The 12,978-nt window shown below is 38.1% G+C and overlaps 1 protein-coding gene across 1 annotated transcript; it reads left to right on the plus strand.

The window, feature by feature from the left end:
• The first annotated feature begins 1,536 nt into the window (after positions 1-1,536).
• On the plus strand, positions 1,537-12,961 carry slc24a5 (solute carrier family 24 member 5). The gene is made up of 9 exons (XM_049601412.1): positions 1,537-1,832; positions 2,180-2,359; positions 4,213-4,296; positions 4,567-4,670; positions 4,835-4,935; positions 7,593-7,876; positions 7,971-8,177; positions 11,374-11,475; positions 11,781-12,961. The coding sequence occupies exons 1-9, from the start codon at positions 1,679-1,681 to the stop codon at positions 12,101-12,103; spliced, it is 1,539 nt and encodes a 512-aa protein (XP_049457369.1). The 5' UTR covers positions 1,537-1,678; the 3' UTR covers positions 12,104-12,961.
• Positions 12,962-12,978: the final 17 nt, after the last annotated feature.

The raw sequence follows: 12,978 nt of genomic DNA on the forward strand, positions 1-12,978 counted from the left end.
ACTACAACAAGGGTCCGGTCCTGCGCCCATCACTTCCTGTGTTGACGTCACTTGGGTATCCTTACGCCTTAGACTGCATTAAAATAGTACCGTTACATTACAACCAGTTACAACATGCAATCTTTTTACAATATTTTTATCTTAATTACTCAAAAATAAAAAATAAAAGGTCAAGTTTTTAATGAAAAGAATATATATATATATATATATATATATATATATATATATATATATATATATACATATATTCTTCCTGGCACAGTTGTAGCCAGTTACTTCAAGCACATGAAAATAGATTATTATAATGTTATTATTATTATTATTATTATTATAAATTAAGTATTATTTATTATTAATTTGTTTCTATATATCTAGTTATTTTTAGTTTATCTCTCTCTCTCTCTCTCTCTGTAGCATATACATACATACATACATACATACATATATATATTCTTCCTGATACAATCAAGCATCAAAGCATTAAGTTATTTCTAACCTGCAGTGCTTCAGGCCTTACCTTATTTATAAATATCTACAGGCGTGTAAATTTATACTTCCTCAATAATAATGATAATAGCAAGAAAAAGAAAGAGAAGAAGAATTAGAATAAGAATAATGACTTTATTAAGGACACAGGGAAAGGTCAATAGCATACCACACACACAAAATGAATAGTCATAACAATAATGATAATAATAATAATGATAAAAAAAATAATAATAATGGCTTTATTAAGGACACAGAGACTGGTCCATAGCATACCACACACACAAAATAAATACATTAATTATTATTATTATTATTAATAATAATAATAATGGCTTTATTAAGGACACAGAGAACGGTCCATAGCATACCACACACATAAAATAAACACATTAATTATTAATATTATTATTATTATTATTATTATTATTAATAATAATAATAATAATAATAATAATGATTAAAAAAATAATAATAATGGCTTTATTAAGGACAGAGAACGATCCATAGCATACCACACACACAAATAAATACATTAATTATTAATATTATTAATAATAATAATAAGAAGAAGAACAACAATAATAATAATAATGATAAAAAAAATAATAATGGCTTTATTAAGGACACAGAGAACGATCCATAGCATACCACACACACAAAATAAATATATTAATTATTAATATTATTAATAATAATAATGATAAATAATAATAATAATGGCTTTATTAAGGACACAGAGAACGATCCATAGCATACCACACACACAAAATAAATACATTAATTATTAATATTAATATTAATAATAATAATAATAATAATAATACACATTTTGTGTGTGTGTGTGTGTGTGTGTGTGTGTGTGTGTGTGTGTGTGTGTGTTAAGGTTGGTTTGTAATGACTTACACCCTTGATGCGCCTCGGGCTGCAGCATGTTCAACTGGACTGGAATGGAATGACTCGCAACTCGTGATCCCCCACTCTTGGTAGCGCCAGACCTTAAAAGATGCTTTCTCCCCCAATAATCTCTCTCTCAGCACAGCAGCTTGTAGTCGTAGTGTAGTGTTAGATGCAGCGCTTACAGGCAGCTTTACTCCATTTTTAATCTTTTACAAGCTTGTTAGAGTAAAGAAACATATGACTCCTTGGAATAATTACTAATTTAACTTTTTTATTTTTGACTCAAGTGACCATGAGTAAGGTTGCAGCTCTGCAGAAAAAGAGAAAAGATTTTATACCATACTTTCTAGGGTTTGTATTATTTTTGTATTGCACCGTCCATCTTGTGTCATTTACAGCAAAAACAGCTCAGGAAAGCCACTCTGCCAGGGTGCGTCGGGCTCTGGGTAAGAAACTTTAATATCTTTGTAGGTTTGTGTGTGATTGTGCTTAATTTAAATCACTCATAAGATTCCTGGATGTGTTTGTTTTATTATTCTAATCTGCTAAGTGTGTCATTTTAAATGTCACGGCTCCTTCTGGTGTTTTACAAAGTATGAGTAGGCTAATCAATTGTGGTTCAGTAGCTGTGACGGTGTTTGCGCTACTAATCCTCATGTCTGATTGGCATGAAACCGTGTAACTGCCATTAAGAGTTCACACAGTCATGATGCAGTAGGCTGCTGCAGCAACAGGTTGGCTGTTTGAGGTGACAGATTTTGTCTCTGGGCATGTGTGTGTCCTGCTGTTGCAGAGAATGAGACAGAGTGCATCTCACCACAGTCCTCCGAGTTTCCTGACGGCTTCTTCACGGTGCAGGAGAGGAAGGATGGAGGCCTCGTCATTTATTTCATGCTCATTTTCTACATGCTTCTGGCTGTCGCGATAGTCTGCGATGATTACTTTCTGCCATCATTAGAAGTGATCAGTGAACGTGAGTGACGTGAAAAGTCTTGTATGAGTACAGTGAGTTGTTAGGAGGGCATTGCATCATCACATGAGCTGTCATACTGTAGCCTAATATACTGTAATTATGGGAACAATGAGGATTTATAAGATTACTACTGTAAGCAAACTCAAAGGATTAGGCTGTAAGCTACAGATACTGTAGGTCCTAAGAACACCCAAGAATGGGCTTTGTGTCTCTTTGCAGTCATTTTGAGTTTCTTTGTAGTTGTTTACATCTGTTTGTCACCATTTTGTGCCCTTTGTAGTTGTTTTGACCCTTTATGTAGTTCTTGTAAGTCTTTCTGTGTCTCTTTGCAGCTATTTTGCATCTCTTTGTCATCATTTTGTGTCTTTTTCTGATCACTCTGGGCCTCTTCCAGGTCCATACATGTCTCTTCAAGTGACATTTTGCAGATGAAGGCTGGAGAGGGGCCTGACACATTGGGCCCCTAGGCCTGTGCCCTGCAGTCCTGTTCAGTAATCCATCCATATCTATATACAATGCGATTTACATTGGACACAACACACCCTGAAAAAAATTCAAAACACAGTCCCAGATTTTATCAAACACACCTCTTCTCTCGTCATTATAAAATATAGGCTAAGTCTCCCCAGATGTAATGTGTTTGCCGTTTCTCTCAGTGTCTATGAGGGCACTGAGTCCATTTCCACGCTCACATGATTAACTTTTTATGCAATCACCATTCAAACAAAACAGCATTTCTTTAATACCTATTGGCAAAAGATAAAGAGCTTGTTGCTCCAAGGCTATGAGCAGATCAGATTCCAGACACTTGACTAAAAGCTTCTGAGAAACGTTATTGTTGAATGTGTAGCTGGATTTTAATGAATGGAAATAACTTTTATCAGGGTGTGGCTGTGGTGTCTTCACTCAGATGAGGATGTCTGAACCTCCATACATTATACTAACATTAAACTTAACTAATGATTACATTTATCATTGATTAATCTGTCTATTATTTTCCAACAAATTAATTAATTGTTTGGCCTCTAACAAGTCTCACAAAATAGCCCAACAGTATTTCTGAGAGCCCAAGGTTATGTCTTCAAATGTCTTGTTTTGTCTGACCAGCAGTCCAAAACCCAAATATATTCAGTTTGAAATTATATAAAACTCAGAAAAGCATCAAATCCTCACATTTTAAAAGTTGCTATAAGCAAATATTTAGCATTTCTTCTTGATTGAATGATAAAATGATGAATCTATCATCAATTTTTTTTATTTTCTGTCAATGGACTAATTGATTGATTGAGTAATTGTTAACAAATTCTAAACTTAAACGTGAAGCTTAGATAAATAACATGCATTTAATGAAGATTTTCTGGTATAGGATATAAATCCTCCACACCAGACTCACCCACTACTACAAAAAAACATACAACAAATCAATATCACAATGTACATGTTTGACATACCAATAATTACACAAATAGTCACAAATCAGCTTCATAATTATACAAAATATCCTTTGTTGACCAGAATTTATCCAATCTATTTTTAAAAGAGTTAACATCAATCAATCAATCAATCAACATTTATTTCTATAGCCCTTTACAAAACCCAAAGGTACCCAAAGTGCTTAACAACAGTGTCAAATAACATTAAAAAAAAAAAACAACATGTATGATATAATGCAATACCATACTGTTGATATTGTCAAAAAAAAATATTACATGTGAAGCTTCAGTTGTCATTGCCTTGTCATTTTTGAGGTTGTAGTTTGTGCTCTTGTTGAATTGAATTGCATATATTCAGGTGTTTCTATTATTTCATCCTCAATGTTTGTGCATTCCTGGTGTTTCTTGTGTCTCTCTCAGGTCTGGGTCTGTCTCAGGATGTAGCAGGAGCCACATTCATGGCAGCTGGGAGCTCTGCACCTGAACTGGTCACAGCTTTTCTGGGTAATCATGCATCGGTATAACAATAATTACAACCCCACACAGTTGATTGTGACACCAGCATTATCATCATCACTGTCACCGTGCCCCTTCCCAACCTGATGAGCTGTGACTCCACCACCATATGGGACCAGAGAGGGACTGTGGCCTTTGATTAGGACATATTTCCTCGCTGTAGTTTACTTGCTCTCCAGACATTTTCCCCTGTTTTCCGTCAGTGATCCCACATTGTCCCTGTCGTCACAGCTAATATGTGCCCTTTGTGTGTGTTAGGTGTGTTTGTGACAAAGGGAGACATCGGGGTCAGCACCATCGTGGGATCAGCAGTCTACAACCTGCTAGGAATCTGCGCTGCGTGTGGACTCTTGGCCTCCATGGTACACTGTGACACAATCACACACTCGCAGTATTCAGACAAAGATTACCCAACTACTGACTACCTGTACATAAGAGCGGTACCTTTACTAGATCAGGTGGATGAATCTTTGTGTACATTGTGTTTTACAAGCTGTAAAACATTTATTCTTGTTTTCTTTATCAGGCCGGGCGCCTCACCTGTTGGCCACTGTTCAGGGACTGCCTGGCATATGGCATTAGTGTATCTGCTGTGATTGCCATCATCTCTGATAACAAAGTGTACTGGTGAGTGTGCATCTGGTTACATGATCCTCAGACCTTACATGAATGGTGGCTGTAAAACACAAAGCCACATAACAACTGCGTATTGCATCTTGTGACACTGAGAACAACAAATTAAAACAGTTAACGAACTGACAGAAGAATGCAATAAATGTCCCTTAAATAGGACAACAGCCATCATAAAAAACAACAATTGAAGCAGGATCAGTTTTTATGAAGGATTTCCACATGTACTGGAATTACTGAAAGATAAACTTTATATAGACTCACACAGAAGTAATCCCTCTCAATCATCACTTATGATCCACTGTAAGTGTGCAGCGGTGTATTTATCTGCAGAGACTTTGCCCTCTGCCTGTATTTTCTTATTTGCTTCTTATTTTCTGTGCTCTTTATGGGTGTATACGCCCACAGCACTCGGTGAGGTCGGGGCTTTGTAAAAAGGTAGCAACCAGGTGCCAGACCATAAGCAGGATGTATCCAAGAGACATTGCAGCAAAAAAAACCCAAACAAACAGTAATATAGCAAGATGAAACACCAAACAAGACTGACTCTGGGGTTGGCTTTTACTTTCACTTTTACTGGCAAGCTTATTTACAAACAGTAAACACACACAGCTTTGTTATGATCAAGATATGGAGTTCTGTAAAAGATGTTCTACATTGTTTGTGGTGAAAAAAAAAACCCGTACTGTATTAAAAAGTAACCAAAAACATGGATGAAAGCAATCTGTTGGCAAACCTAATACCAGAAACAAAGTGGGGCACAAGAACAATTAAGTAAAGTATTGGTTTTTTTGTTGTTGTTGTTTTTTTTTTGAACATGTAAAATGCAGACGTAAGCATACAAAGAAGCAGACAGATGGAGAGAAAGTAATATTCACAAATACAAAAAAAGCATAATGAAAAGCAATTGTCAGTTTATAGTTAGTTTAATTTTCACATTCGACAAGGAGTGGGAGGAAGTGTAAACACATTAAATCCCGTCCCTTCTCCATAGGTCACCGAGTGAAATGAAACAGACGACTTCCTTCTATAGATAAACCTATACTTTAGACTTTCCTAAATATACAATTGTTATTACCTTTTAACTTTGCCACACAAAAATAACCCTTGTAAATATATAATATTAATTACCAAATATCTCTCTTTCAAAATATAAACCTGAAAATCTTGTCCTGCTATTTTTTTTTAATTTAAATAAGTAAACATATGAATTTTACAAAGTTAAAAAATACATGTGTACACCCACATACCTATGAATAAATAAATACTTATTTACATATTAATACATTGTTAATTAGTATTGTTACTTAACACTTATACTGACTTAAGTTGAAGTAAAAGTAGTCTTGTAAAACAACTATCAAGTAGTGGAAACATTATTTGAAGTTATTTATAGCATCAATGAATTACGTTCAAACAGGCTCTTAGCAGTTAATAACAAACATGAAGTGCACATTAATTGTCATTAAAGTATCCAGGAGCAGACAAATGAAGAAATATGTGCTGTCGATATGGAAGTCTGTAAGGTCTAAGTGTCCACAGTTCTGGGCTGGTGAAGTAGGCAGAGCATAACATGACTGCTGTTGCTTGTCATTTGAAAGGCAAACATGGTCTAAATGTTGGGCCAGAGATGTGCATGTGCCTCTTCTGAAGGAGATGAAGGCATTTTATCCTGAGCAAACAAACCTCCGTTCCATCTGCTGTATTATGATTGGCTTGTAGGTTATCTTACCTGTCACGTTGGACAATCGCTGTCATGTTTGTTAGTTAAAAATTATTTACAGCTAAATTTATTGGTAAAAGTAGCGAGAAGTGTGTAGCCCAATGTCATGGTGAAGACGTGCAATTATTTAATCGCAAAAGAACTTGAGTAAGAGTAAACGGTATTCTGCAAAACAGCTACACTAAAAAGGACCAGTTTTGTTTTTTTTTTTAAAGTACTTGTAGCAGAGTAAATGTAACACTTTACTAGCAACAACTGCAGGAACAAGAGATACAGTTTAGATTTTAAAACTTGAAAATGCATCCTTAATCCGTAAAGTTTTGTCATTTCAAAAACATTTGAAAAATCCCCTGTTTAGACAGTAAACACTTTTTAAGGTCATTTATACCAGTGGTTCCCAACCAGGGGTCCCTCAGGGAGCTCCAGTGGGTCCCCAGAGAAATGGAAAATAGTTTATTTTAACTGGTTAAATCACTGGAGAAGTGAGTCCAATGTGAGTAAAAGTCATAGAAGTGATTATTCTGATCTTAGGGTCCACTTCTATGGAACAACTATGGAAATTCTGGTGTCTTTTCTAAGGCGAAATCTTAACAGTGAGGGTCCATGACCTAATGTGCATCAGTTTAAGGGTCCTTAAAACAGAAAAGGTGAAGTGTCACTGATTTATACACTGTTTCCTGTAGTAAAGCTTCTAAAACCAGGATGCATTTCTTTAGATATTGTCATAGCTATCAACCACGCTCCATTGCTCTCTTCAGCAAATGGAACTTGCTCAGATGTTGTCACATGGCCAAGCTCCTGTATTTCGGTCATGTGATGACATCTGAGCAAGTTCTACTCTCTTATGTGGTTATAGGACTTCATTTACCGTTCACATCCGTCCCCAAGGTCAAGAGTGAATGTAAATGCTCAGTGTTTGTTTTGTTTACAGGTACGACGCTGCCTGTCTGCTGCTCGTCTATGGCGTCTACATCGTGGTTCTGTGCTTTGACCTTCGCATCAGTGAGTTTGTCCTGAGGAAGCTGAGCCCCTGCTGCACCTGTCTGGGTAAAGGACCTGGTGAGAAGACTGAGATACAGCCTCTGATGGGCTGGAGCGATGAAACCAGTCTGCGAGTCCACAGTCGCTCCAGAACAGACAGTGGGATCTTCCAGGACGACTCTGGATACTCTCACCTGTCCCTCAGTCTGCATGGGCTCAATGAGATTCCTGAAGGTGAACACACACTTCATTGTGCAGTTTGTCAGTAATTTCAACATGTGTCCACCTCCACTTGCTTGTTTGACCTTGTCTGTTTGCGTCCCTGCAGAGTATAAAAGTGTGTTTGCAGTGCCGGAGAGCGACCTAAAGCGGATCCTCTGGGTTTTATCTCTGCCCATCATCACTCTGCTTTTCCTGACCATCCCTGACTGCAGGAGAAGGTTCTGGAAGCACTGGTTCATGATTACCTTCTTCATGTCTGCTGTCTGGATCTCAGGTTTCACATACATACTGGTGTGGATGGTCACTGTTGTCGGTAAGACCACTGTTTTTAACTTCTGTACATTTCCAAAGTGTTTTCAGTTTAGCTGCAGGTGTAAACCAGCCTGTCACACGCCGTGTTATGGGGCCTTTGTGGATCACAAGTGTTTAAAACTTGTGAGAAAAATGTGTGATTTGCAGAGTAGAATCACATGTTGGTCTGCTGGCTAATTCCTGAGATGCCATTGTCCTGGAAAGTTAAGAGTGGGGTTTATTGTAGCTCCAGTGGGCCATGTGCATAACCAGGATTACAGCCTGCTTCACCCTTTAGGAAACACAGTCATGTGAGCCCTGGGTGTATATACAGACGTACCCACAGGCACGGGTCCAAGAACATAACACTGACCTAGGATCAGGCTGAAAGGGAAGCTTCCTCATGTGATGGTGGTAGATCTACTGAAGTATAATGAGATTATTATCCCGTCAGATAGGCTCACATGGGAGGAGAGTTTAGTCTTATGAAAAAGCAGGCACGGGACTCGGGCAGGTACAACTTAAACATATAGTATGTCAATGAGAATGATGGAAACATTCAGAATATGTGATTAATATTTTGGACTTCTGTTTTTAGTTCACTTTCAGCAATAGGTGGGTCTAACCTTCTAAGTGCAAAATTTGGAGTAGTCAGGAACGATAAAGGGAAGGCATCACTGCTTGCTCGCTGTCTTATATTGTTTAATAGAAAGGGAAGGAGCTCTCCTACCTATATTGAGGTGATGGATGTGGTGAGGCTACTACAGAGTTTGGAAAAACTTGGGCACTTGGTATGTGGATAAGAGGAGAAATACAACAAAACCTGGTCATCATTTATTAACATGTCGAAACTCGTCTTTGACATAAATTATTTTGGTATTCTTATGTCCGCTGACAGACACACTGGCTGAGAAAAGGAAACACATTTAACTCTAATAGCAATTATGATTATGCCCTAAGAGCTACATATGTCTGTCACTTATTTCCTTAAAATTGGTTGTGAAAGACTCTCTGCAAGTGTACTTGTAATATTATGTTTGACTTATTGTGTGGAGGTCTGGGGCAACATTTATCTTCCTTCAGAAGAGAGCAATCATGACAGCACACAATGTAGGGTACAGGGAACACGCTGTTTTTAAAGTCACATGCATTGAAATTTTTAGATCTGGTCAAATTTAAAACTGCAATTATCACGTTTAAAGCGAGAAATAATTCACTTCCGGGCAACATTCATAAAACGTTTTGTGATAGGGAGGGAGGTTATAATTTAAGAGGAGAATTTAATTTGTTCGTACAACTAACAAAGCACAAACATAAATCAGTTTTAAGAATTACACAAAAAATATATTTTTGGCAGATATATAGATGAGCAAAGGCTGTGTTAGGGGAGTGTATATTTATTTTGTAACACTGGCTGGTACTTGGGACTGTAAATAAACTGGGTTTATTACTTCTTTATTTAATTGGGTGGTAAATAGACTGGGGACAGTTGTATATTGGTTGTAAATAAATTTAGGAATTTGTGAAATAAAATATGAGGTGAAAGAGGAAATGTAAGAAACGGGTAGGGACATATGAGTTTTACTTCTACCTGCTCCTTTTCAGACACTGTTATCTTTGTCTTGTTCTTTTTCTTTTTTTTTTTTTTTAATTAATTTTGGTTTGAAATAAAGTCAGTCATTCATTAATCTTAAGTCTTAGTATTAATATCATAAGAGTTATTATTTATTTAGGATTTAGGTTGTTTTCAGTATCTTTGTGTTTACAGATTTATTATTATTATTACTTTAGTGGTTAACATCTATTTATTCATTTTAACATCATTACTATTGGATATATGTCCTCACAATTTTACTATTAATTTAACTGACAGCCCTGATGACGACTGGCATGGCAGGGGATTACACCCATGTCATATCTACTTAAACCAGTGGTTCCCAACTGGTCCAGCCACAGGGTCCAGTTTTCTTCCTGGTCATTAGTTCAAGGTTAACAGAGTCTAATATATTGAGCATCATACTTGCATTTGGCCATGTTGTTGAGCTAGTTTGCTGTCTCTGTCAAGTAGCTGTCTGTTAGTCACTCACTTTACAGCAGGAAATGCACTTCAAAATGAAAGCTCTGTGCAGTAAATTCACTGTACTTAAACGTTAAGTGTGTTTTTTACAGGCTTGACTCTTTCATGAGTCACTTGCGGTCTATTCAGAAAGGAACTGCGACCCACCAGTTGGGAACCACTGACTTAAACATTTAGATTTCTTTATTCTTGTGTCTGAAACTTCATTCATTCATCTTCTAACCGCTTCATCCTCTTGAGGGTCGCGGGGGGGGGCTGGAGAGGGGCTGGAGAGAGGGCGAGAGGCAGGGTACACCCTGGACAGGTCGCCAGACTATCGCAGGGCTGACACATAGAGACAGACAACCATTCACACTCACATTCACACCTATGGACAATTTAGAGTTATCAATTAACCTAGTCCCCAATCTGCATGTCTTTGGACTGTGGGAGGAAGCCGGAGTGCCTGGAGAGAACCCACGCTGACACGGGGAGAACATGCAAACTCCGCACAGAAGGGCTCCCACGCCCGGGATCGAACCAGCAACCCTCTTGCTGTGAGGCGAGAGTGCCAACCACCACACCACCATGCCGCCTGTGTCTGAAACTTATAAAGTTGTTAATATTTGGGTACCAGTGGGCAAACTGAATACATTTTCTGAATAACTTTTCCCACCATAGTCTCCAGTCAGAGTCTTAGCTGCCACTGAGGTAATATTTCTGGAAATTTTTAGGGCTGTATAGTCCCCTGAAAAGGAGTTTGCATTCAAGGGTTGCACACATATTACACCTGTTGAGTTTCCTCTGGCTCATTGTAATATTTTTAGATTAAATTTTTTTGTGTGAAAAAATACATATTTACGAAAAGGATTTGATATTAAATTGAACAGTAAAACAATAAAACAAAATGCTGTATTGTTTTAAATGTTCAACCCATTGTGGTTAGTGGCTTATTGAATTTTTCTAGGGTGGGCGGGGTTCTGCCGGAGGAATTTGGTCTTATGACCTCAGTACTTCTAAAATCCTGCCACAACCCTGCCTCCAGTGATTATTTATTAACCCTTTACCCACAGTTAGGATCAGCTGATCAGCCTCCCTACATGTCACATGATGTTGCTTGAGGAGGGAGACTGATTTGGGGGTTTGTGTTATATCTACACAGGTGAGACCCTCGGCATCCCTGACACAGTTATGGGACTCACTCTGCTTGCTGCTGGAACCAGTATACCTGACACCGTGGCCAGTGTGATGGTGGCCAGAGAAGGTAAACATTAGAAATTCACAACAGTCCTGGATATAGTTTGAGGCCAGCAGTAACAATTATTAAAGACATGAGTAATTTGCTTCCTGTATATGTTCCTTCCTCACAAGCAACACCAGGGACTCATTTCCTTAATAATACCCAAATGTTTACACTTGGGCACTGAGCTCTTGCTGAAATACACAAGTGGTTAATTACTGATTACTGATAACTTATTCACTTTGCTGAATCACTCTCCCATCAGCCATTTTACAAATGACAAAATGTGAAAAAATAAGCAATAAACAAACATGCTTTTTGTTTATCAGGGAAAGCTGACATGGCCATGTCCAACATTGTGGGCTCTAATGTTTTCGACATGCTGTGCCTGGGCCTGCCTTGGTTCATCAAGACTGCCTTTGTGGACACCAACAACCCCGTAGAGGTCAACAGCAGCGGACTGGTCTTCATTTCCGCCACGCTCCTCCTTTCCATAGTCTTCCTTTTCGTCGCTGTGCACATAAACGGATGGAGGCTGGACTGGAAGTTGGGACTCGTTTCTCTTTTCTGCTACATTCTCTTCGCCACTCTGTCCATCCTGTATGAGCTGGGGATTATAGGGAATAATCCTATAAGGCTGTGCAGTGACTGAGGTCTGACCCCTCCAGGACTGAAGCCAAGACACTCAAAACAACAGTCCAAAAACACAATGTAAATCTGCAAATGTCACAACAAGGAAGCAAGGTCCCACTCATAAGGATATCGCATAATGGAAGACGTGCTGGTCACATCTCATGACGAGGATGATCGCCATTACTAATACAGAGTGTATTTCACTAAAGGTGGAAGTGGGCCAAAGATCATTCTCCTGTGTGTGCCTTTCAGAACCAGACCAGACTCATTACACAACAAAGACCCGTTATCAAGTTCTGAGGTGTCTTCTGTCTTACTCAAGGCCCATAAACGGAAACTGTGCCGTTACAGGAGTGACTGCAGAGGTCAACTAAATCCACAACTGACAATTCAGAGTCAAGTAATAAAGGTGTCGACTTAACTCATTTGGCCTTGTCCTCCTTTGTAAGTGGGTGAGTTAAGACAAAAAAGAGGCCGCTTCTACGTAACCCTGATAAGCTTTTATGAGCAAGTCTTTATCACTTGCCAGGAAGGTCGAAAATAGTAAGAAACAGAAACACAAACTTTCCACTTTTTTGTGGTTGCATAAAAAGTAAAATTAGAATCACTGAAGTTTTTATTAGCTGTGTTTACAACTAACTGCAAAGCCCACATGGACTTCAGACACTGATCTATAGTTAGATTTGTAACAATGTCAATATAATCAAGAGTGACTATCCCTTTCTACTGAAACAAAAACTACCACTAATCTTGGAGATGTGGGGATTTAAATAGCTTCCTGTGATTAGTGTTGCAGTCAATGCCTGATAAAATCCATGTCCATTCTACTCTGACTTTATTCCAATTGCTGCCTTTGTGATTAATGTGGAACTGCCCCACTTCCAAGACCCCACT

The sequence above is a fragment of the Epinephelus fuscoguttatus genome, linkage group LG2 (assembly GCF_011397635.1).
Source record: "Epinephelus fuscoguttatus linkage group LG2, E.fuscoguttatus.final_Chr_v1".
NCBI classification, from domain to species: domain Eukaryota; kingdom Metazoa; phylum Chordata; class Actinopteri; order Perciformes; family Serranidae; genus Epinephelus; species Epinephelus fuscoguttatus.

Bases quoted from the DNA above. Each gene is read 5' to 3' on its own strand.
- slc24a5 (XM_049601412.1), top strand. From the start codon at position 1,679: ATGAGTAAGGTTGCAGCTCTGCAGAAAAAGAGAAAAGATTTTATACCA. The intron at 7,877-7,970 runs GTGAACACACAC...GCGTCCCTGCAG, and splicing joins GCTCAATGAGATTCCTGAAG to AGTATAAAAGTGTGTTTGCA. The intron at 8,178-11,373 runs GTAAGACCACTG...ATATCTACACAG, and splicing joins GTGGATGGTCACTGTTGTCG to GTGAGACCCTCGGCATCCCT.